General features: G+C 42.1%; 2 protein-coding genes and 1 pseudogene across 2 annotated transcripts in view; 2 read left to right on the forward strand and 1 right to left on the reverse strand.

The window, feature by feature from the left end:
- CAPN5 (calpain 5) overlaps positions 1–26,780 on the forward strand; it is a 176,941-nt gene that overhangs the window by 122,369 nt on the left and 27,792 nt on the right. The window lies entirely within an intron of this gene.
- LOC123239071 lies at positions 12,079–15,504 on the reverse strand (annotated as a pseudogene).
- Positions 22,273–22,764, forward strand: LOC123240518 (olfactory marker protein). The gene has a single exon (XM_044668165.1). It carries the CDS (start codon positions 22,273–22,275, stop codon positions 22,762–22,764), a length of 492 nt encoding a protein of 163 aa, XP_044524100.1.

The raw sequence follows: 26,780 nt of genomic DNA on the forward strand, positions 1-26,780 counted from the left end.
CCTTCCTTCCTTCCTTCCTTCCTTCCTTCCTTCCTTCCTTCCTTCCTTCCTTCCTTCCTTCCTTCCTTCCTTCCTTCTTCTCCCTCCTCCAGTTTTCCCTTGAACCCTTACCTTCAGTCTTGGAACTGATAATAAATATCCGGTCTTAGGCAGAACAGTGGTAAGGGTTTGGCAATTGGGGAATTGCTAGGAAGTATCTGAGATCAGATTTGAACCATGACCTCTCATCTTCAAGCCTTGCTCTCTATTTACTGAACTACCTAGCTGCTCTCTCAATAAATATTTCTTATACTCTTGCTTTGTGCCAGGTACTATCCTAAGTGCTGAGAATACAAAAATAAACTGAGTGTCCCTACCTGCCCTCTAGAAAGTTTATAATCTAATGATAGATAAGATAAACATTTATTAAGTACTTGCCACGTGCCAGGCACTGGGGATATAAATAAGACAAAGAAAGACAATCTCTGCCCTCAGGGAACTAATGGTGTTAAAAGTAAATTGGGAAGCCCCTGAAAGATGGTTGAAATGGGTGGTGAGGTTTTAATGTGATCTGACCTAACAAGATGCCACCCCTCTAAGACAGAGATCAAAGATGGATGTCTCTCTGTCCTTTACTTGAGAACTGTTAAAAGGGAACTGAGAAACCCCTGCAAGGATATAATGAGTAATCAAGGCTTTTGGTTACTTGATCTAGCAGGGCAGTTCCTACAGTAACTCTAAGGAGTGAGTGCCTTTCTGGCTCCCTGAATTTGGTCAGCTTAACCTGTGAGACAAGGAATGGCGCAGCAACTGTGCCAGAGAGAGATAAACACCTCAGGAAAAGGAATGGCATTTTGCTAGGAATTTCACTTTACCTAGCTTCCTAGGGTGTTTTCCCCCTGGGACAGAATGCTAGAGTGAGATAAAATGGTGGGTGGTTGGTTGTGACTTGGCTTTGCCCAATCAAAATAGACTCCCTCTCTCTGAGATAAACCCAAACAGATATCCCTTTATGACCAATTGATCTGACTGCTATAATTCTTTATGAAATGGTTTGTTGAAGTACAGGATGATTGGTTCGGATCAGGAAAATGGGTAACAAGAAACCCTGCCTAACACTCCAATGGACAACAATCTTCTGCTCTCCGCCAAACCTGAGGCAGATGTTGAACTCCTCTCTAATGTATAGATGGTATCTATTAGCTAACCCTGGGCTAAGTAATCAATCAAGTCTCTAGGATGTCAGCAGTTCAGGGATGAGAGGTTCACTGCTGGCTCAGAACAGCCACACACAGGGTGAATCCTCCAGGTAGACTGCTATTTCAACTGAGTCCACACAGATATAGATGTTCAGAAATCCAGGACCTGATACAAGAATATCAAAGATCTTCAACAGGAATCACTTTTGCTCAGGATATGCTGGAAATAGTCCAGGAGAAAGGTTCAAAGTTGTCAGTGTTCTGATGAGGTCTGAGTACCAAAGCTAAAGCAATCTCCATAATGATGACTTAATTAGTAATGAGCTTATTCTAAGAGTGAGGAGAGGATGATGATGGCGATGGTGGTGGTGAATATAGTCAAAGCAAGCAGAGCAGAAAGAAGAAAGGAAAAAAACCTGGGGAGTTGAGGAAAAGGAAGGCAACCCAGGAAAAGAACCTGAAACAGTGAGAGAGAGGGCATGATATAGAAGGTCTGGAGAGCCAGAAGTACAGCCTTGAGAGGAATGAAGAATGACTGGTCTGGGCAGCTTCCTAAACATAGAGGGTCTGGGAAGTAGCTAGTCGGAGGTGGAGCCCAAAGTGGTGGAGGAATTTGCAGGATGTGAAGTCTAGAGGTGTGTGAGCTTCTAGGGTGAAGAGGTTTTGATGGCATTTGATGAGAAAGCATAGAAAGTCAGGGGTACAGTCTGTAGAAGAACAGAGACCTAGGCTAATTAGGAGTTAATGGACCTGATTTCGAGTGTAATGCTGATATTTATTTCTAGTGGGGTCTTTACCACCTGGGTCTAGATTGAGACTGGAAACAAGTCAGGGAGCAGCTGGAGACTAGGTCAGGATCTGAGATCAAGTCAGGATCTATAGTCACGGTCCAGCCTGCTGCCAAAATCAGGATTCTTTCTGCCTGGGATCAGTGCCAGAGCTCAGTACACAGCTGGGGTGAGGGCTTAGGACCAAAGTCCTTGAACTCATTGTGAGATTGAATTTAGAGCTGAAAGTAAGGCTAAATTCAGGGATTATTCATAGTCTGAAAATAGGGTTAAGGGGTCATTCATTTCAAGAAAACAACAGAGAAAGGCCAAGTGACCCCAATTTGTAGATGAGAAAACAAAAGGTCAGAAGCATTTAGGGACCTTTCTAACCCAGCAAAGATGGAAATCGCTTCTCTTTTGCCTTGGCCTTATTTTGAAGGACTTCTAATCTTAGACCCAGAAAAACAAATCCATAACTCCACAGTCACCAGATGCAGACAACCCAGACCATAGACCGTTATTAACATGCACGGAGAAGAATATCTTCTGTGGATGATGTGGAAGGGCCTGGTTATGAATCAGTTTAAAGGCAGCCAAGTTAATAATTCCTAGGTTCCCACTCTCCATAATTTGGTTGTTTCTTTTCTGCCAGAAATTAAGTGATTCTTGGCTTCACCCTACTCAGCTGCTGCTGATGTCATGGAGTAGGGGCCATGGGGCTAGAGAGGGAGGAAGGCAGGGGCGATGACTTGATGGACTCGAAGCAAATACATGACATCATCTTCAATGCTTCTCGCATCTTGTAGGCCAGGTACTGGGGATATAAATAATAAGGAAAAAAAACCCAATCTCCCTCTCCCTCTCCCTTTCCCTCCTCCCCCCACCCCCCCACTTTCCCTTCTTCCTTTCTTTTTACTTTCTCTCTTAGTATCAATTCTAAGACAGAATAGTAGCAAGGACTAGGGATTAAGTGACTTGCCCAGGGTCATACTAGCCAGGAAGAGTCTGAGGCCAGATTTCAACTCAAGTCCTCCCAACTCCAGACCTGGCTCTCTTTCTACTATGCTACCTGGCTGCTCCAACCCCTTCATTTTATACAGTAACTAGACCAGGGAGATTAGGTGATATGCTACAAGTCATATCAGTGGTAATCATTAGAGATGGAATTTGAATCTAAGTACTATGACTCCAGATATATTAGAGTTTCTTCCTCTCTAAGCTTCACTCCTGACCCTCTCAAATTAGTATTATCCCCCATCCTGACCCCCATTTCCCTACTTCTCAACTTCCTTTTACTTGTTATCTTCCCCAACTGGAAAATAAAGCCCTGCTGGCAAGGGACCGCCCTCTGCTTGTATTTTTATTCCCAGATCTTAGCACAGCACCTGGGACATAGTAACCCTTAATAAATGCTTCATGATTTGTCTTGACTAGACTAGAATTGTTGTGCTTAGATGTAGACCAGAGGCAAAAATTAGAAACAATTGGCAGGCAGTGACAAAGTAACAGATCTCCTTAAAGGAAACATTTCCTAATAACTAGAGTTAGGCGGCACAGGAGATAGAGAGTGCTGGTTCTAAAATCAAGAAGGCTTTATCTTCATGAGTTCAAATCCAGCTTCTGTGCTTACTGGGCAAGTCTGGAGAAGGAAATGACAAACCAATCCAGAATCTGCCAGGAAAACTCCAGAAGGGGTCACAAAGAATTGTATATGACTGAGATGAATAAATGGAAGCATGCGTATATAGTTTTAAAATAAATACATATTGGGATGCAGCTATCAAATGAACTAGAGAAAGAAATGGCAAACCATTCTAGGATCTTCACCAAGAAAATTTAAATGGGGCCACAAAGAGTTAGATATGACTGAAACAACTGAACAACAACGATAAGAGTTTGGAAGGGCACTTCTAGTCCTCTGCTTGGCATTTAAGAAGCCTTTCACAACCTGGCCCTAACTTACCTTTCCAACCTTCATATAAATTCCTCCCCTTGACAGGGTTTAAGGATCTGCCAAACTGACCATTTTGCTGTTTCTCTCACACAGGACATTCCATCTTTCCTCTCCTTGACATTGCACTGGCTGATATATGCAATATTCTGCTTCCATCATCCCTTTTATTCTTTTTCTGCACCCATCATCCCTTTTACTCTTTTTTTTTTAAACCCTTGTACTTCGGTGTATTGTCTCATAGGTGGAAGAGTGGTAAGGGTGGGCAATGGGGGTCAAGTGACTTGCCCAGGGTCACACAGCTGGGAAGTGGCTGAGGCTGGGTTTGAATCCCTTTTACTCTTATTCCACACCCATCATCCCTTTTATTCTATCATCTTTCCACTCTTTTCATTAAGCTAAACAATTTTGATCTACCTTTGAGCCACTCAATTTAAAGCAAAAGAGCATTGAGATTGGAATTGGGAGTAGGTTCTACTCCTGGCTCAGCCATTAATTTCCTGAGTGAACTTGACCTAGTGGGGCTCAGTTTCCTCTTTGGCAAGAGGATTTGAATGGTCTCTAAGGTGCTTCCACTTCTGATATTCTGTGTCCCAGAGTCTGAGGTGGCTTCCACCTCTGACATTCTGTGTCTTCTAGTCTAATGCTTTCCTGCTTTGATGGCCTATGTTCTATATAGTCTAGGATGTCTTTTAGCTCTGATGTTGTGTCCTCTTGTCTTAAGATGCCTTCTAGATCTACTGTTTTGTGTTTTATAGTACAAAATGCCTTCTAGCACTGATGTTTTGTTTTCTATAATCTAAGAGGCCTTGTAGCTCTGATGTTCTTTGCCCTATGATTACACAGGGTTTTTTAGGATGTTCTGTGTAGGGCCTTGAAGATATAGAATGAAGTTGGCTAATTGCTCTGTTGTCCCTAGAGTCCATTACCCTCTCTACTACCACCCCAGCCCGGATAATTGGGAGATAGGCAGAAGTTGGGAGCCTTCAGGGAGCTCATTATCCTCACCTCCAATCTGCCCTGCTCACTCTCCTCTCCCCTGATGATTTGGGTGTGTTTGTTGCCACCCAACATTTTCCAACCTGGTTGCTCTCCTTAGGGAAAACTTCTTGAAATCCTTTATTATCCAGAGAAGGGGGTGTGGGTTCCACAGCACACATCTGCCCTAATAGGTTGGGTGGCTACCACCATCGTCTTTAGCAATTGTGGTTGTGTGGTTGATGTGATTAGTAGAAAGTCTGTGTATAGAGCTCAGCATATTATGAAATCTCTCCTATCCAGAAAGGTCAGTTCTTCCAGGAAGCCTGCCCTGATAAACTCTGGCCCATTGACCTCTCTTTTCTTAGAATCCCTTACTACCCTTATTGCCTCTATCAAATGTCTAGCAAATTACTTGGTCCTGCTTTGTACCTAGAATTGTACACACTACAGCCATAGAATATATAATAGAGCTAGAAGGGGTCGTAGAACATGAGTGTTAGATCTGGGAGGGAACCTTAAAGCAATCTTAGAACTTGGACAGTCAGGTAGGAATAGATCAGGGAACAGAGAAAGTTAGTAGGAGGAGGGTCTTAGAGCTGAATGTTGGGTTTTAGAACATACAGTGAAGGCAGGAAGGAAACTTCAAGGTTATCTCGTCTTACTCCTTCACTTGATAAATGAAGAAACTGAAGCTCAAAGCAGAGAAATTACTTGTTTCTGATGGCTTCATGTGTCTGGTTCTTTCCCTACATATAGACAATAATCTGATTGGGGAATAAGAGGTGGGTAATTCAATATATATAGTCCAGGAGTTCCTTAAATTGTTGATATTATGGCTCTTTGGTAGTGTGGTGAAGCCCATGGCCCCCTCTTCAAGATAATGTGTTTTTTGTTTGTTTTTTTTTTTTTTTTTTCTAAAACTTACCTTCTGTCTTCAAATCAAAATTGTGTGTTGGTTCCAAAGTAGAAGTATGAAATGGGCTAGGCAATGGGGGCTAAGTAACTTGCCCAGGGTCACACAGCTAAGCGGTGTCTGAGACCAGATTTGAACCAAGGACCTCCTTTCTCTAGGCCTGGTTCTTAATCTGCTGAGCCATCCAGCTGTCCCTTAAAACAATGTTTTTAAATGCATATGATCAAATACATAGAATTAAAAAGGAAACCAATTATATTGAAATATACTGCTGCTGCTATTCAGTTGTTTCAGCCATGTCTGACTCTTCTTGACCCCATTTGGAGTTTTCTTGACAAAGATGACAAAGAATGGTTTGCTATTCCTCTTCCAGCTTATTTTACAGATGAAGAAACTAAGGCAAGTAGAGTTAAGTGATTTTCCCAGGGCCACATAGCTAGTGAATGTCTGAGGCCAGATTTGAACTCAAAAAGATGAGTCTCCCTGATTTTGACCCAGCGCTCTATCCATTATGCTATCTTATTGCCCTATATTGACATTTAGTTATCAGATGTTTTAAAAAAACAAATGCATGGACCCTAGTTTAAGAACCCCTGCTCTGTCTGTGATTTCTAACAGTGTGGGCATTCCCTTCATCAACACAGATCAAAGCCCCTTTAATAGTATATGTGGTCTTCAAGATTTCTTGTGGCCAAAAACATTCAGCCTCCTGTGCACAAACTTGGGGTGAGACTGCTTGAACTTAGCCAGGATAGTCTTGAGACAAGAGAAGCGACCAGTCCATCAATGGATTTGTATTTGAAAGATTTCCCGCCTGGTAGAATCTCACAAATGTGTTCCCTTGGTATAGCATTAGAGAGCCCAGGAGTACAGCTCCATGATGAGGTCCTCATTGTAAGCTGTAAACATAAACATTGAACAAAATGCAAGGAGTTACTAATTGTGAAACAGTTTAAGGTGTTATTCAGCCAGTCTTTCTATTCCTTCTTTGCTTCTCATCTCCCAACTTGTGACTGAGAGTTGGCTACATTCTCTGATTTAAGCTCAGTCTTTCAATAAGTGTCTGTCTGTCTATCTCTCCCTCCTTCCTTCCCCTTTTTCTCCCCATCTGCCTCCCTCTCTCTTCCTCTTTCTTTCCCCCATTCTCTTTGCCTCTCTCCCTCTTTTTCCCCCACTCTCTTCCCCTTACCCTCTCTCTCCTCTCCTGCATCTTTCTCCCTCTATTTTTCTTACCTCTTCCATCTTCCTTTCATCTCTCTCTTTCCTCTTCTTTCCTCTCTATGCTTTCCTTTTTCCTTCTCTTCCTCCCCTCCCTCTCTTCCCTTTAGTTCCTCCATTTCTCTTCCTCTCCTCTTTCTCTCTCCTTCCTCCCTCCTTCTTCCTAATACCTTTCTCCCTCTTCTACTCCCTCTCCCATTCTTGCTTTGGGCCTTGCTCCCCACACTATTTGTCTATTTACTATTTCTTCTTCTCTGGGGATGCCCTGAGAGGATGTTGTTTGGGAAGTAGTTTCTGGCTCAGAAATGACCTGCCTGTTGCTCTGTTAGTAAGCACATGCACACACAATCAGTCTCTCTCTCTCTCTCTCTCTCTCTCTCTCTCTCTCTCCTCCCTGGAGGGTAGGGCAAGGCTCATATCTCCAGGTGACAGCCTTTACTGACACTTTCGTCTCAGTGTTGAGACTGTCCCCAAGGTTTAATCATACGCAGACTACATCAACCTATCATTTGGAATACCATGGAGAAAATTAAGACTCAGAGATTTGAAGTGTTTTCCTCAATGTCACACAGCAGACCTAAGTCTAAAACCCAGGCCTCCTAACTTATGGTCCCAGGCCTTTTTTCTTTTCCTTCCCCCATCCATTCTTAGATTCTTCATACTTTTCTCATAATGTCTTTAAATCACCCATATATCATAGCTGTAGTAGAAGAAAGAGAGATGCATCCTGCCAAGAAGGAGAAAGGGGATTAAAGACAAGCTGGGACGCAATGAAATCAAATGCTCTCTTTTATCTCCATTGGGCATAGGTAGGAAAGATGGCACCTAAGCTTTTCCAAATGTAGTGGCCCAAGTCCTAGACTAGAGGGCAGCAAGATAAGGAGCCTTGGTTCCTCCATTAACTTGTATGAGCCTGGTATAAGAAGGAAGGAGAGAGAAATAGTGAAAAGAGAGCAAGGACCGAGTTTTGCAAGAGAAGAGCTAGCCACATGCCAGGAACCAAATGATTCTGGATTCTGGAACTCAGAGAGTATCTATGAAGGGAACACCAACTGCCTGGGGGGAGTTCTTGGACTTCCTGTCTGGAGAGCTCCCTGGAGGTCTTGGCTTCCTGTTCCCTGGAGCTGAAGAGGGTTCATTCCTGACTCAATTTGGAGACCAATTTCATCCTATAAACCAACCAGGGAGGATTAAGTAGTGTCAGGAGTACCTGGTGAGGTTTGGGGAGTCTAATCAGTGAGGCCAAGGCTTAAGGAGTGTCAAGAAACAGAAGGAACTCCCGTGAGGGAGTCATAGAAGTGGGGAGGCTAGTGAGAATCCCTTAAAGCTGAGAACCCCTATTCCTTAATCCTCCCTTCATACTTCTTTGTTGTTCCAGAATAAATCCCTGTTTCCTGCTTTTACCGACCTATCTTGGAGACTTGAAACATGCTGGTCCCAGTGAAGAAGGTTCTCAGGCTTACTTCACTGAGGGATACTGAGGAATCAAATAAACCTCAGTATCTCAACAACAATGACACCATGTTTCTTTATGGCTCTGGGCTCAATTCAGAAACAGGCCTAGGGCCTGGAACCTGGTTCACCTCAGGAACTAGGCCAACATAATAGAAAAGGAGGCCTGAGATCAAGAGCCATTTCCACTCTAGGTGGTGTTAATACATCTTATGTCATCTGCCTTTGTAATATAGAAAACGGCAGGATGGAATTCCTGCAAAATACAGGGTCAAGCCTCACCCAAAATTCCAGGGGACCCCCCCCCCCAGAGAACTTTGCATGAGGGGGCAGTTGGTAGGGAGTTAAACAGTTGATTCCTAGGGGTTGAGGGAAACAGATCTTTCTGCTTGCTGTTCCTGATGTGGGGTTCGCCCGGGAGGCCATAGTGGCAAAAGCCATTGTGGTTTCTACTCAAGAGTGTGCCTGTCTAGTAGGATTAGACCTTTCAAGCGTCAACATAATAATTATTTAGTTATTTAGATATCAGACGTAATTACTATTAGCTTTGAGGGCAAGTTAGCTAAAGGTCTGCCACTCCCTCCTCAGAGGGGAGGGGCAGCTTCAACCTGACAGTTCAGGGCTTCCCAATTCTTATCCAAATCCTAATTACCCCCTCTTGCCTTCTCCTTCTTTCTTTTATCAATATAAGCTTTATCTTTGATAGCAATGCCTGGGTTTTATTTGGGTATACTCACTACAGCCATTAAGCTTGATTCCTGTCAGTTGCCAGCCCAAGAAGTCTGTTCCTTCTCAGTCCTTAACATCAAGATATCTAGCTTCTACTCAGTTCCTCAATCAAAACTGTGGGGAATATAAGTTGAGGAGAACATCATTAGAGATTAGCTTTGCTAAGCCTTGTCAGAAGTCATTGCCCTGCTTCCATATTCAACTGAAAACCAACTGCTGAGTAGGAGGGGTTTGAGGGCAAGGAGCACTTGCCCCTCCCCACTCACTCAAGCCTGTGGGGGAGGGGGGAGAGTGTCTTGAAGGCACCTGGCCCTGGCCAGACCATCAGCTTTCCAACATCCCTGTTATTACAAACATAACAATTTTGGACAGCCAGCCTAGGATTTTTACTTCAGAACCTAGTTGGGAAGTGATCAATATGGCCAGCTTCATCAACAGGGCTATTGTTACACTGGGGTGCTCTGGGGTCCTTATATATGGGATTTGGCAAACTTGGGCCACCTTTTGGTTGATTACAGTTCCCCAATTTTTTAAGCAGATTATAGAAATTTATGATACATACATGTGGCTAACAATATCAGTGGGTGATGCCTTGGCATATGTGCCATCAAGGATAGCCATGACTACAACTTTCTGTGGGGCCCTTATGATTTTGAGAAAGGTGTTGGCATTTACCTTTGGGAGAACTAAAATTACAAACACAGTGTTAGAGCAAATGGTAGAACACATGAAGACCTTAATTGAAATTAACAGGCAGATCAGGGAAGGGAAGGACTTGGATGCTAAAACAATAATGCAGCTAGAGATCATTGAGAATGCTGTCACAACAAAGAAGGGGGGTGATATGAAACAACAGGCTAAAGATGAGAACCCTGAACAACAAGAGGTTGCAGGGGCTGAAGCAGCTCCTATAACTATCCTTCCAATCACCGACAGAACTATAGTACAACCAGATGCAGGCATTATACATGTGAAAGGCTATAAACCTTTTTCAGGGGATGATCTGGAGATTTTGAAAAGGAGGTTCCCCCAGTTCTATGTCAATCCACACAAATCAATAAAAGAACATAAACAGGCAGTGAGGCTTTACAACCCAAATTTTGAGGACGTGGAATTGCTACTTTCTGAATTGTTCACCCCTAGTGAAAAGGCAAAATTTATTGCTGAAACTAGAAGCAACCCCAGTCTTGCCTCGTGGCCAGAACATCATCAAGACTTAGAGCTGTCCTCACATGCTAATATGATTATCTTAGAAGGTGCAGGGAGGACTTAGCAGAAGCAATGAGGCTACATGCAAGAAGATCTAATGCATGGGGATCCTTTGAAAACTTAAGGCAGGGGGTGGAGGAACACCCAAGTATTTATCTGGACAGGTTATTAGAGGCTGGTGAGACTATCCTGGGTTTCAGGGACATGACTGCTGAGGACAACACTCAGTATGTCAGGAGGCAATTTGTTAAGGGGAGTCTGAATTACAACCACGCTTATTTCAAGTTACATTGCCCACAATGGGAGACCATGCCTATTGAGGAGATAAGGAAAACAGCTGCATATATCCATGAATCTAGAGATAGTGAACCAAAGCAATCAAAGACCTCTGAAAAGGATAGGGAGATTGCAGAGCTGAAGAGGCAATTGAGAGAAGCTCAGAAGGCCAAGGAAATAGAGATTAAAAATATGGCTCTGATGTCCAACAATCAGAGGAGCCAGAGCAGGCCTAGGCAATCTTCCAGCAGTGCAAACAACTCGGTCAAGCGGTGTTTCCTATGCTCAAAACTTGGACTTGTAGTTTGGGAATGTAGGTTCAAATCCCAAATAAATTTTGGAAATAGGAGCAATAATAACAACAACAGGAGAAACACCTATTATAATTTGAGATACAACAACAACAATTATAGTAACAACAACAGGGACAACAGATACAGTGATAAAGTAAAGGCCAGATCTTGTGACCATGACTGTGCCAAATTTAGTAATTCCCCTAGTTTATCAAAAATGGAGGAATACCTGTTTCAAGGAGCCAGACCCCGTACCTTATGAACCGAGAAAGCAGCCTTAGTTTTTGCAAGAACAGATAAGGGCAGTGACAATGATGTGGCGAGGAATGTGGGAAAGACAAAATGGATGCAGAAGAAATTATGATTTATAGGTTGGTGGATGTAACACAAAGTTACAAAGAAATGACTGAGGAGGAGTTGCAAATGGAAGAGGATATAATAGAAATTAAGGAGAGAATTTATGGGAAGGGAAACAGTGATGTGAGGAACACTGACAGGGAACCAGGCACATCTGCACAAGTTCTTGATACAAGCTTGAAGAAGGTAGCATTCATTGATTCTCACCATGAGGGGAAAGAAACATCATTCTGTAGTAAGACTGTGAATCATTTACATCAATCTGTAGTACAGCAAGGCCAAGCAACAAGGGCAATGATTTTAGACAGGTGTTCTAATGGGGATCTCTTAGGAACAGACAGTGTCAACAAGGGAGATGGGCTCCTGCAGACCATTGAGAAGGAAAGTGCTAAATTCTCAGACACAGGCACAACCTCTTCTCTATCACCAACTAGGGAAGCTGGTAGGGAAAGTGGAAAGTCTAGTTGCTGCAGTACTAAAGGAACTTTAAAGCTGGATCCTGGAGCTAGGGAATTTGTACCAAGCCTACTTCAGGGTCAAGTGCATGAAAATGTAGCACACTTTCAAGCCTGTGATACTCTAGAGAGAGCTGCCTTTGGAGTAGATTCTGAGTTAATGCATTTAAAGGAATTCAATTCCATAAATGTCAGTAGCCAAGAGAGAAACAAAATTACACCAATAGGAACAGAGAAAGAATCTGCAACACTGACTTTGTTTCCTATGCAAAGTACATCTGCAGTTAAATTTCCTGTTACTGACATGGAGTCTAGGGAACAAATACAAGAAGAAAGCTTAGATTCACAGCATTGGGATGTAGTCATAAGCCAAAAACACATTCCCAATTCTGAAGAATTTCCTTTAGTGCAGAGAAATACCTCTCCTGAATCTAACTTTGCACAAGTCAAGCAAAGCATGTTCAGTGAAGAGAAGGACACTCTACTTTACTCATGGTCTGGGAAAACTGAGATATACCTTGATACTGATAAGCCCATGAACAGTCCAGGGATGCCAATTAAGGCACAGGCAGTCCAAGAAGCCACTTTTGAAGGAGACTTATCATCATTACACTCACAGAATCTTGAGCCAGCACAGACAGAAGTCCTAGAACAAGATCAATGGGATTTGGAGGACATTGAGATAGAAACACCTTTGGTACCTGTTGATCAGATAGCTAAAGACAGGGAACTCTTGGTTATGGTGACAATAGGAGATCAAATCTATCCTGCTCTTATTGACACTGGAGCAACCTGGTCTGTGTTGACGTCAGCACCAGAAATTTGTGCACTAATGGGGTGCACAAATGTGAGAGTAAAAGGAGCCACTGGGCAAATGGAGTTGGTGCCCAAGCTAAGATCTAAGATGGTGAAAATAGGCCCAATGACTTTACATCATTCCTTTCTGTTGATACCTGGATGCCCATCCAACCTCCTGGTTAGGGATGTTCTCTGTAAATTAGGTGCCACTATCCAGTCAAATATTCCTACACTTACTCAAACAGTCACTCAAGCACCATCCCTTGCTATTCCTAGGGCAAGTGGAGGGTGATGAGGAGGAACAATATATGGGGAGTATCTTTGAAATACCGAATCCCAGAGACAGTTTGGGCTAAACATTCAACTGATGTGGGAATTTAAAAATCTGCCACACCTGTAAAGATCGAGGTAAAAGAGGGCACTCCACCTAGAATCCCTCATTATAGATTGAGCAAAGAGGCCACAGAGGGTATCAGGCCCATTATCCAAAGTCTCCTGGAACAAGGCATTTTGGTCTATGCTATATCTGAGAATAGCACACCTATTATGCCCATTAAAAAGCCAAAGAAAGATCCAAATGGCAAAACACAATGGCGTTTTGTGCAGGATCTTAGAGCAGTAAACAACTTTGTTAAGAAGGGACATGCAATGGTACCTAGCCCAGCAAATATCATCACTGAAATTCCAAGCAATACAGCCTGGTTCAAGGTCGTGGATCTGTGCTGTGCATATTTTACTATACCCCTGCATGAGTCCAGTCAGAAGATTTTTGCATTTTCCTGGGAGCGCAAGCAGATCTGTTGAACTCGAATTCCCAGGGTTTTTCAGAAAGTGCAAATATCTTTTGCCATATCCTGCAAAGAGATCTTGAGTCAATCATATTCACTGAGAGTAAACTAGTGCATTATGTTGATGACCTTTTGCTAATGTCACCAAATGCTCGAGTGTGTCAAAGGGACAGCAAATATCTGTTACAAGAGCTATGCAGAAGGGGATACAAGATTTCCAGGCCCAAGCTACAGTGGGTTTTGTCACAAGTCGAGTACCTCGGCTTCATATTGGAGAAGGGTATAAGACGGATTTCCCAAAAGAGAGTTGCACATATACAGAAACTGTGTATGCCTAAGACCAAGAAGCAGCTCCATGCAATATTAGGAATTACAGGTTACCATAGGCAGTGGACCTGGTTATAGTCTGATCTCAAAACCTCTGACAGACTTGACTAGGAACACTGTCTCAGAATCTTTAAAACTGACATGGGAGCACAAGCATGTGATAGAAAAACTGAAAACAGCTGTGTTGAAGTCAAGGTGACTGTAGGACTTTGAGAAGGTATATAGCAGGAAGGGGACAATGTGTGGGTAAAACTTAGGAGAGAATGAAGACTGGGCTCATAGATCTAGGAATTATCTTCATAGAAATGACAATCAAACCCATGGGAGTAGATGAATAGATGCCCAGAATAGAGAATGTAGCCATTCCATGTCATTGGAATAGTAGCACTCACCTCTGCTGAAGTTGTCAGGTGTAGTTTGTGGACTTGTTTCAAGCTGTGTGTATGTGTGTAAAATCTGATTTATGAGGAGCTGTGTTTATGCCAAAGAGAAAATCTGATTTTCTCCATGCCTAACCCTTTTTCATGTCTTCTTTATAATCTAAACTACATCCTGTTTGCCAAAACAAGTGTGCTTTGCAATAAAATATACAGTATATGGTATCCTAGACAAGATGAACACATTTTCTATTGGGTATCAGGTTGCTTTAGATGGCCATCTCCATTTTAATAGTCAAATATTCCTACACTTACCCAAACAGTCACTCAAGCACCATCCCTTGCTATTCCTAGGGCAAGTGGCCAGACCATCAGTTTTCCAACATCCCTGTTATTACAAACATAACAGCCTTATAGGAAAGAGACTTGCAAGACACTCCCCCCCCCCCCCCCCCACAGGCTTGAGTGAGTGGATTTTAATAGTCAGGTGAGGGTTATAGCCTTCAAACAGGAAGTCCTCGGCCTTGAAAGCAGACATAATTTTGGTTCAAAGAATTTTGAGCTTGGGGAAAGGTCTTGGTTCTTGCTCAAGCTGAATTTTCAGTGGTTCTACAAGATTGCAGTATACATGGGCATCTCCCAGTGTGTATACAAAATTATCTGGCTTGAAGCCTGTGACTAAGTGATCTTGTAGGTAAACAGGTAAAACTGGCAGTGTTGAATGGTGCCCTGAGCCCCATATCTCCAGATTACTGGTACAGCTGACAAGAAAGCTCACCATGCATTACACAGAACTGGCAGAGAGCATGGCATGGAGTCAAGGCCATCAGAGGAAAAGCTTTCAGATTCCAAGCTCACATAATGATTTTTCTGTCATCAGGGTTGGTTTTCATTGTGTCTGACTTTTTGTAGTTGATCCCACACCTTGCTTCAAATAATCTGTGTTCATCTCTTTGTATTTTGCCTCAAAATGTCTCCACTGGAAGGCATACACAATCTTCTTCCTCTCTGGCAGTGAATCCCAGCTTGTCCAAAAAGTCACACAATCCATTGACATCCCAGATCTTCATTCCTTTGATAGAGAGTTCCTTAGCATTTGTGGAACCCTAAATAAACCACAGCAGTTCCTCTAGCATGCCCTTCTAGGACACACACACTTGATTGTGAGCAAGGAAACTCATCTTGCAAGTTGTAGTGAGTTTGCAACCTGAACATGGACATGGTGCCAGTGCCCACTCAGTCTACCTTCTTGCAGCCATGCAGGAGGATGTGTATACATGGGCAGATACTGCTTTTCCTTGTGCATTCAGAACAGGAGGCTGGGGTTGGGATCATGGCCTGGGCTGGTGGCAGTGGCTGCAGCAACATCCTGGGGCTCGGCTCTCAGCTCCAGGACCTCCTGATTCTGCAATTTGGAACCTGCACTGAACATGGCAGGAGTGTGGGCAAAAAGAGGAGGGGAGAGATGACCTCGGATGCCTCCTAGCTGTGTGACCCTGGGCAAGTCACTTAAACCCTATTACAACTTTTCTGTCTTGGAACCAGTACACAGTATTAATTCTAAGAGAGAAGATAAGCATTTTTTGAAATAAAAATTAAACTTTAGGAGTATCCACAACGAACCTCCTATTGTTATTCTAGTGTGGCCATTCCTATTCTGTCATCCCTGACAGCACAGCTGTGACTAGCCATTTTGTTGGCCAAAAAAAGCAGCAGGAAACATGCCCTAGAATCAACTTTGTAATTAATTATGCAAAAATAAGACAAGAAGTAATTAAGAGCAATTCCATGGTGCAAAAGGGAGAAATCATAGTGACATGCAGAGATGTTTTTAGTTTTGGATTTTTACTACAGTCTTTCTTGCTGAGTTAAGTTGTTTCTAGTTACTGAAACTAGAGAATGGATGTGCTAAAATCTTCAATCTTCACATTTCTATTCCCTGGGACAGAGGTCTGGTTGATCCACTCAACTTATGACTTTGGCTAGCAAAGCCAGGATACTTCTGTAGACCTGTTAAACTAGTCAAATTTATTGCTGGTTCACTTGCCCAGAAACCATTTTTAATCTTAACTTTTTAAAAGTTTGAGCCAAATTTTCCTTCTCCTATCCCTCCCTCCTCATCTCCCTGAGACAGCAAGCAGTCTAATAATAAATCAGAAATTCTTAATCTTGAGTCCATGGAGTTTCAAGAAGTCCGTGAGTAGGTTTCAGGAGCTCTTTGAACTTAATTGGGGGGAGGAGGGGAGAAGGACTAATTTATTTTCATTAACCATAACATTCAGGGGAACAGAGAAGTACGCAGAGCTCAAGTCCAGAACAGTAAACCAAGCAGCTTCAGGTGGAATTGCTGCAATGATTTGCGATGGACTTGGTACCACGGCATAGGTCTTTTGCACATGGTCATTAATTGCTCTTAGATCTTGAACTAAACGCCATTGAGTCTTTCCATCAGGAGATAATTTTGCTTTCTTTATTGGCATGATTGGTGTATTGTATTGCAAAAATCCATATTTTAATATCCCTTGCTCCAATAAACTCTCTATGATGGGTTTCACTCCTTCTATTGCTTCTTGACTAAGTCTGAACTGAGGAATTCTTGGAGGTAAGCCTTCTTTCACCTCTATCTTTACTGGTTCCGTTGACAATATCCTGCCCACCTCATTTGAATTTTTAGCCCACACATAATCTGGAATATCATCTGGAACCTCATAGATGTTATCAGTTGATTGGTATGATGGTTCCTCACTACATGTGTCTAAAAATAAAATGGGATGGTGTTTCAGAGATCTCTTAGGTATGTGTAAATAAATTTGCCCATCCAGTTGACATTGGATGGTTGCAGCCAATTTGTATAGAAGATCTCTTCCCACGAGGTTTGAAGGACATGATGGCATCAATAGGAAGGTGTGTTCAAGAGTCAGAGGTCCAAATTTTAACATTTTAACTTTTAGCTTTGGGACTTGTTGTGCTACCCCAGAAGCTCCTCTTACTCTTAAACTGCCTTGAAATTGACATCCTTCAGGTGGTTCTCATAGTACGGAACAAGTTGCCCCTGTGTCGAGTAATCCCTCATAGTGTACTCCCCCGATTTCTAAAGTAACTAAGGGTTCTCCACTGTCATTGGACTTCACTGGCACTAAGGGTAATAAAGAATCCTCAGTATTTTGTGTACACTTGTCATTGATTCTTTGTTGCGTATGGTCTTTTGTTTCTAAACCCAAACTTCCTATAGCACCATTAGGCAAGTTCAGTTTAGAATCAGGATTGCAGAAAGCAGGCTTAAAGAGCATACTCTCATTGAGAGCTTGTAAGTCATTGTCACTATTGCAAATTCCATGTTGGCTTTCATTAAGGGCTTCAGAAATGGAAGTTTGATTTGTTTTATCTTCCACTCTGCTCTTTAAAGAATTGTCAAGCCTCAAATCAGCAATCTCTCCTTCAGTAGTCTCCGGGATTGTATGATAGTTAGATTGTGTTCCCTTCAACACTTCAGGTTCAATTACTGATTCAAAAGCCGACTGTTGTTCCCTATTTTGCCCTACTGTTTTTGTGACTGACAATAGATGATTTTTATTTTTATCAATCATAGTAACAGTCTCGATGTTATGTTCAGCCACACTGATTGTAGAAGAAGGCAACTGTTCCCTATCTCTTCCCCAAAGTTTAGGATGAAATTCTGTAGCTAAGGGGTTGAGAAAGGTGGATTTTGACTTTCCTACACAGCTGCTATCATCTTTTAAATCAGTGGGTCGTTTCTTTGAAATCAAGTTCTTGCCAACCTCTAGACTTTTTTGCTCTTTAACCTCTAACTGTGACCTTGTGTCTAAAGCAATTGCATGGGAAAGAACTGTTGCATCTAATTCTAAACCCGTTTGCAAATTTTCTTGATGTGATTCTTTGCAATGGTTTGATTCATGCTTCCCACCCAATGTGTGTGATATGGAATGAGAAAGCTGATCCCTTATATAATCATCCTCCTGAATGCCAAAGATTTCTTTGTGCATTTGCATTATGTCTTCCCATTGCTCATTATCTACCACAGACCTATGTGTATCCTCTGTGTAGATTACTTTAGACACCTTTTCTATTTTGCCTCGATTTCTCATTTTGCTTCCCTCAATTCTCTTAGACTCTGCCACACCCAAATTACACCGATTGATAAGTTTTAAATTAGAAATCTCGATTCATAATGATTTTTTTGGTTTCGTGCCCATTTGTATATATCTCTCCATATCATCTAACGAAGGTGTTTGACTGTACTTTTTGCATGTGTGATTGCAGCAAGTATCCGTATGTTTTTCTTGATTATATCTATTTGATTCATTATTTCTAGCCCACTTTGAATTATAAAATGTTTTTCTTTTATCTCTTTGATTATTGGGTTTTGAAAAATCAATTTTTTGCTTATATCTACAAAAACGAATCACGTGCCCGATCTTCCCACACAAGTAGCATCAGGGTGCTGATTTTGATTTTGGGGTGCTGTTGGCAGGTTGTCTAAACTGGTTTCTACTCGTTTGAAGAGCAAAATTCTTCACCTCTTCGATTTCTTTCTCCCGTCTCGACTGCTTTAATTGCCTCTTCAAGTCTGCTATGAGCTCATCTTTCTCATTGTCAGATTGCCTAGCCATTCTCACTTCTTTCTGTTTGGAATCATGTATATATGCTGCATGATTCCTAATATCCTCCAGTGGTAATGATTCCCACTGAGGACAACTTTGCCTGAAGTAATTTTGTATTGGGATTGAGGTTCCCTTTACAAATTGTCTCCTTATATGATCGATCGTATCCTGGGAATGAGTATCTCTAAGTCCTAATATCGTTTCAGCAGCTTCAATAACTCTGTCTAGAAAACTGCTCGGGTGCTCTTCTTCCCCTTGCCTCAGTTTCTCAAATTTTTGCCATGCATTTGGCCTTTTTGCAAAATTTCTCATTGCTTCGATAAGATCAGCCCTGCATCTTAACAAGTATCTCATGTTGGCGTGTTGAGTGAAATCTAGATCTTGATGTACTAACGGCCATGATTCTAAATTGGGGTTCGTTCTAGTTTCGGTCAGGAATTTTTCCTTTTCCGAGGGAGTGTAAAATTCCCCCAAAAGAAATTCGACATCGTCGAAACTAGGGTTAAAAAGTGTGAACACCCGCTTTAATTCTTTTAAACTTTTATAAGGTTTTTCGTAGAATCTGGGAAAACGGCATTTTAAAACCTCCATATCACTAGGAGTGAATGCCTTGTATGTTTTGACATGCACCACCCCCTCTCCAGGTTGCACAATAGTCCTGTCTACTATTGGTAGGACAGAGACCACTGCATTCTGTATTGGTTGATCTTTCTCTGTTTCCTTTTTCCAAAAAAATTTTGATTCTACAATTTCAAGTTGTAAGATGGTATGCTTATCGAGTTTATTCCCTTCACGTAATTGCCTCAACACTTGGAACAGTAGTTTTATGTTCTCAACTAGTTCCTTGTTATCATTTTCTTGTTTTGAATCAGATGCCTTATAATAGTTAAACAGATGAGTCAGGACCACTTTTAAAATTGCCAAAAAATGCCATAGAGCCAGAACAGTTGCTACTGCTGTTGGAATGAAGCATATGCATTCAGCTAAAGTGAATGCAAACCATGTATAATAGTCATAGATTTCAATTAATTGTTGTATCATGTTTGGTACTTTTACCAGCCAAAATGCACACATTCCCTGCATAAAATACCAAATAAGCAGCGATAGACTGCTTTATATAAAAATCAATCTTGTGCAATTCATTTTCTTTTTCTATTCTTCAGAAGATAGGTTTCGATTGACTTGGCTCGCCAGTTGTAATGTGGATAATTTGAGGAAAGGTGTTTGGGATAAGGGAAATTGAAAGGAGGATGTTGGAGACTTGCTAAGTGGGTAATCTCGGTTTCAGGTAGGCTGGGATTAAAGGAGATTCAGGGTATAATAGGACTGAAGTCAGGAGTCTAACACAGAAGGGAAACATCTTTTAGGGAGAAGAGAAGTTAAACTAAACAGACAAACACAGCAGGCTTACAGCCTGGGACTTAGACTCAAACACAAGCTGAGGGAAATAGACTAGACTGAAATTAACAAACAGGCTTTAGTTAATTTCACAGGAAGGGACCTGTTTTGAAGTAACACCTTCCTTCAAGACGGATGTCCAGCTTCCCTCTAAGCCCAGAGTATGTTGTCTCTTTCCCTCTTCTTCCCTCTTGATAACTAACAGACAAATTACACTAATAGGGCTGTTGAAACACAAAAGGGTTTATTTTGTTTGAAGGATGTTTGTTAGGAAGGTGGATCAAAGGAAAGCCCTATCAGTTGTCTCAGGAACCTCAGGTCGGGGAAGGGAAGTAAAGATGGAGTCTGAGTAAGGACCTGCCTTAAACTCAGTTTTTACTAGGTGCTATCTAAAGGGAATAAATGATGACTGACTAACTATAACTAATGCTGTCAATTAGGTAACCCTTCACAGACTTAACTCCTCTCTAATTACTCTCCTTATTAACTCGACAACATATAAGGTAAGGGAGGGAAAAGGCAGGGATGGTAATAGGAAAGGAAGATATAAAGGATTTATCTAAATAATAATTTCTTAATTAAATATGTCAAAGCTAGGCTCAATTTCAATATTAAAGTTAGGTCAGAGACAGCTCAGCTGATTCACAACCTCCCTCCACGGAAGATTCAGCCAACTGCCTCTTCTCAAGATTCCAAAAGCCTAACAGCTTTTGGAACTCAGCCAAAGCTAGAAAAAACTATATGACCCCAATTCTGTATACTACAGTAGCTAGAATTTAATCTTTCCCTTAATAATGAATTTTTTAAAGATAATTATTCTGAGAAGCTTCACCAGACTTCCAAAGGGGCCTTTAACCCACAAAAAAAGTCCAAGAATCTGGACTAGGTGATCTCTAAGAAATTCTAGATCCATGACTGAATCACTGGGCTTAAAATGAGGAGTTTAATTTGAAGCTGTAGCCTGGATAGTCTGTGAGTTCACGCACACATTCCATATGATGTCTGCCTCCACTGGAATCTTTTCTTCTCCCCCTTCTCTCATTTTGCAGCTGTTGTGTAGAGCCTTAGAACACTTGTTCTAATAATAAGAAGAGCCAAGTTTTACATAAATAGATTTAAATATATAATCGTATTTGATCCTCCTAATGGCCTTGCAAGGGAGATAGTTTATGTAGCATTTAGTTCAGGTATGACTATTCCAGTTTTACAGATAAGAAACCGAGATTCAGACAGTTTAAGTGATTTGGTAAGCGTTATAGGCTGGATTAAAACCCAGATCTTTGGGACACTCAAATTGCACAGTGGATACAGTGCCAGGTCTAGAGTCAGAAGGACCTGGGTTCAAATGTGACCACAGACACTTCTCTGAGTGACCCTGGGCAAATCACTTAATCCCACTTGCCTAACCCTTGCCACTCTTCTGTCTTAAAACTCATACTAATTGATAGTAGCTGATATTAAGACAGAAGGTAAGGGCTTTAAATTATTTTTATTTTATTATTAATATCAAATTATTATTAAAATTATTTGTTTTTATATTAAACTATTTTTTGTGGGGTTGCTAGTTGGCTCAGAGGAAAAAGAGTCAGACCTAGAAGCAAGAGGAACCGGTTTCAAATGTGTCTCAGACCTTTCCTAGTGGTCACTTAAACCCAACTGCCTAGCCTTGGAACTTATACTTAGTATCAATCCTAAAACAGAAGAGTAGGATTAAAAAAAAAAACAAACAAAAAAGCCACAGCTTCTGAACCCAAATCCAGGGTTCCTTTGGTGTACACTGCCTTGTTTTTAAACATAAACAAGCCTCAGCCCTTGATCGTCTCTATGTTGGTTGTCAGAAGAATTGCCTTGGCAACTGACATCAGCATCTTCTTCCCTGTGGGTTACCCTGCCTGTAAGAACCAAGAAAGCTTCCCTTAGAGCCCTGGGGAGCCTCTGCGTCAGGCCCTTGGTGTCTCTCACTGGTACTGCTAGGAAAAGTTGGAAGGAGGAGCCAGAGCTGGAGAAAGGGGCAGGGGTGAGCAGGTTGGAGGAAAACAGGTGAAGGAGGGAGGAGGCGGGGTTGGCAGAGGTAGAGGCTAATTTCTCCTCAGTGGCCTCCTTCCCACAGCCCCAGTAACTCCGGGACACTCATCAAGGCAGCAGGTCTAGTGTGAGCGGCTGATCAGGGGCTGGGTGCCATGGCTGCTGAGGAGGGGGACAAACCACAGCTGGAAATGCCGCTGGTCCTTGACGAAGACCTCACCAAGCAGATGAGAATACGGGTGGATACTCTGAAAAAGAATAATGAGAAGCGCCAGGATGGGGAGAAGCTTCTGCGACCCGCAGAGTTTGTGTACCGCCTGGATTTCATCCAGCAGCAGAAGCTGCAGTTTGAGCGCTGGAACATTATGTTGGACAAGGCTGGCAAGGTGACCATCACGGGCACTTCCCAGCACTGGACACCTGATCTCACCAACCTCATGACCCGGCAGCTCCTGGACCCTGCAGCTATCTTCTGGAGGAAGGAGGACTCCGACGCCATGGATTGGAACGAGGCGGATGCCCAGGAGTTTGGGGAGAGGCTGTCAGAGCTGGCCAAGATCCGAAAAGTGATGTACTTCCTAATCACCTTTGGCGAGGGTCTTGAGCCTGCCAACCTTAAATCTTCAGTGATTTTTAATCTGCTCTGATACTGAACCTGGTGGCCCACTTCAACCCTTTCCTCCTATCCTTCTGAATCAAGGTGTCGTTCCCATACTCACCCCTCCATTCTTCTCTCCTGGGGCTTGTCTTTTCTTCCCACTCTTTACCCCTCAAAAAAGAAAATCCAAACACCTCACATTTTTCTGGATGAAGACATCTCCCCTTTCCCTCCCCTATACTTTCATTCTTCTTTCCTAATGTTTGCCTATCTCATCTTTGTACCCTCTTATTTTTTTTTTTTTGAACTATGTCTTTCTTCTTGTTCTCTGTCTTATTTTGATCAGGAAAACCATTCCATCTTCAACTGCCACATTCATTTTTCTTCCCATCCATTCCTCTCCTTGCCCAATTCCCTGCTCTCTTAGATGGGGGTGTTTCTCCCTTCCCTACCTTTCTATTTTCCATCTATCCCCTCCTTCAGCAATCCTGTTGCCCAGAGCACTTTGATCTGCCTTCTCTGTCCCTCATTCCCATCTGGCTTTGGGGAAAAGGATTATCCCCACATATACCCTCAGTCCTCTTGCCTGGTGTTTGTCTCTATCCTGCCCCCTGTGTCCCATCCCTCCTTTCTGTCTTCTGGTGTCTGCTTTCCTTCCCCACTATTTCTTTCCCTCTGTTTCACTGGCTGCCCTGTTTTGGGGGGGAGGTGGGCAGTGATAGACTAGTTGTTATGTCTGCTCTGAGCTTTTGGGTGTACCCAGCAGCGTTAAAGAAACTATTCAGTGTCTTGATTACTTCCCCCTCCCCATCTTCTTCCCCACCCTGAGACAGGAACCTCAACTGAAATTCTTTGCTGTGCAAGGTGGGGACAACCCTCTGTTAGCCTAGGGTGTAGTATTACATACAGACTATTTGTAAGATTACTGGATTAGAGAGGCTGCTAGATATTGGGGAAGCAAGGAACTAAGCAGAAGATTGTGGAGTGGGGAGAGAAGATAGTAAGAGAGATCAGCTCACACTGGGCATCTTGTGCTAGTGGAAAACATACCGTTCCCTCTTTATCTGGAGCATGAGAGACCCATTGCAAAGAAAGAGACCTTTAAATCTCTATTTTTTATCCAAGTTTTTACATCTGCATCTGAAGCATGGTTTCTTTTAGTGAATATCCAGGGTCCTATAATCCTGTGCAATCTTGACTCATCTCCCTGGGCTGTCCCGTGGGCCCTCTCCTCACAGTGTATGAGCTGACACGGGCCATCCCAAGAAGCAAAGTATGGAAAGAAAATATTCGCTTGGGGCACATCCCTTTTGTCTAAAAACTCCCCTCAGAGAGAACTTGGTTCTCTCAGGCTCTCTACCTAGGGGAGGGGAAAGGCATGGAGCAGTTAATGTTGGAAATTAACCTGGGAGTAAAGGATTGATTATAAGGGACAGAGGAAAGCAATCTAGTTCCGTTAGGTTCTTTAAAAGAAAAACAAAAGGAAAGAAAAGAAAAGAAAGGAAAAGAAAAGAAATGCACCTATATATTCATATAGATTATACACTATAGCTCTCTCTATATTACAGAATATTGAATTTCCATATTTACAGATATATATATATATATTTAGATATATAGTTATATATTTTGCCCAGCAAAAATGTACAGATAGTTTCTTCTAAGAGGCAGAGGACTAGTCTAGATGACCTTTGGAGTCTGCTTCCCAGATGCAAGATTTGGCGATTCGAAGTGGATTCTTGGTTTTGCAAAGTTCACATAAAAAGGCTTGCTCAACATTTCCAGCAGATGAAGGAGAAGACAAGGTGGTTGGTGAAAGATTTCCATCCTCAGGGAAGCTCACAGATGGGAATGCCAAGGATTGAAGGGCCCTGTTGTTCAGGGAGCAGGAATGGAGACACTAAGCACTGTGACTCAATGTTAGGGTCCACTGAATTCCAGCAGAGGACACTGTGGACTATTTGGACTTTCCACATAAGTGGCATTTGTTTATATAGGTGGCCTTTTCCAGGGTCCTAATCACTGAGGATGGCTGTTCTGGACTGCTCTGGGGTGCTCCTGCCCATATCCATTTGGCTTCTAAAAAGACCACAACCATTTGTCTTTACGCCACTATCATTTCCTACTTGTCCCCCCACATGACCCAGATTGAATCCTCCATTTCAACAAAGAACAACAGTTTCGAAAAAAATCTGCCACAACAACTGTATCTGATAGTATATCTATGTTTTGTCCTCCTTCCTCTTTTCTGGCATGGGAGAGATAGAGTTAATTGCCTATTCTCTGGGATTTAACAATGGTTTTTTGGTTTCTCAGAATTCACCTTTCTTTCAGTGATCTATTTATTACATATATTGTTTTTTTTGCTTCTGATTCTTTTACTCTACCACAATTGCCACAGATTATCCCATATTTCTCCAGATTCCTCAGATTCATCATTTCTTACTGCATTGTAATATTCTATCACCCATGTGAGTTCAGCTTCTGTCCTGGGACTGGGAGGAGACATGTTATCCAGTTAGCAGGATGGGTGTCACACAACTACAATAGCATATACGGGGCCGGTAGTGTGGCTTACTGTGAAAGTGTCCTTGACTGGGAGGTCAGGATATCAAAATTGTAGCATCAGCTTTGCCACAGGCTTACTGTGTGACTTCAGGCAAGTCATTTCCCCTCTCCTGGTTTTAATTTCCACTTCTGAAAAGTGAGGATGTGAGTAGATGATCTCTATGACTTTTTCTAGTTTTTAGATCATCTTGTGATTCCATTATTTGATTGCCTGACCCTAGCTTGCCATTGCCTAGGATTGTAACAGGTTAATACAACCAAATATTTAGTAACTGCTACATATCCAATGTTGGGCTCAGCTCTGGGCAGACAGAGATGAAAAATCAACATGTTCACTGACCCTACGGAGTTTATGGTTTAGTAGTACAGAATGTTAGAGTTGGAAGGGATGACACATCCTGTAGTTCAACTTCATTTTATAGTGTAGGAAACTGGGCTTCAGAGAAAGAGAGAGAATTATTTTCTTTAAGTCACACAACAGGTGTGTGGGAGAGCTAGGATTTAGAACCCAGGTGTCCTGACTCCCAATCTAGTACCATGCCATTCAATGATGAATTTACTAAAATGAAATATATACATCTGCCTAGGATACGTTTGATTTCATGTTTCTTCCTTTTCTGAATCATCCTGGGAAGGAAGTTGTTATTAGTTGTTACCTGCATCTCAAGGCTAACTATAGAAAAATCCCTTTTTTAAGAGGGGATGCATTTTATTTCCTAGAGCTATTTAAAAAATAAAAACAAAAACAATAAAACCCAAACCAAACATAAATCCAATTATGTCTTCCAAGATCTTCTCCAAGCTTCGGTTTGTTTTGATCTGGTAATGTCCACCATTAGCCATGCCATTGTTAAGACTGCTATTATTTCCAGACATTGTCTATTGATCACAGTGTCTGCCACATAGCAAGAGAACCACTGCATTATCTATCTTTGCCTATCATTGATTCTCATTCCAAACCTGTGAGGTAGGAGAGGGCAGTGATTGTTTCCCATCTTATACAAATGAGGAAAAATTGATGAGATCCCTAGTCAGAAAGTGATTTGTTCAAGCTCCTACAATGGATTGGTGGCAAAGCTGGGACCAGAACCCCCATCCCCAGGACCCTTGAGTCCATTACCCAAGGAAGCTTTCCATTAATTACTTCTCTAAACAGAGGCAAGTCATTTAGTCCTTGAGCCTCACTTTTGTCATCTGTATAATGTATTACTTTCCTCCAAGGGCTGTCATGATGATCCAGTGGGATAATTCATGTATCCTTAAAATAGAAATCATCCCCAAAGTATGAATTGTTACTTCCATTGTGAACCTCATGTGCCCAATGGTGCCTGCCTAGGCTACCTTGGGCAAAACCTCCATGGCTTTGGAACCTCCTGGTGTAGATGTTGGTGATGGGATATCACTATATTTGATAATTATTTTTATCAATTACTTCTGCCCATCTTGTCTCTCTCTTTCAGTTTGAAGACCCTGCAAACTTGTTTTCTGTATTCTTAT

This window comes from Gracilinanus agilis, chromosome 3, assembly GCF_016433145.1.
Source record: "Gracilinanus agilis isolate LMUSP501 chromosome 3, AgileGrace, whole genome shotgun sequence".
In the NCBI taxonomy this organism is placed as follows: Eukaryota; Metazoa; Chordata; class Mammalia; order Didelphimorphia; family Didelphidae; genus Gracilinanus; species Gracilinanus agilis.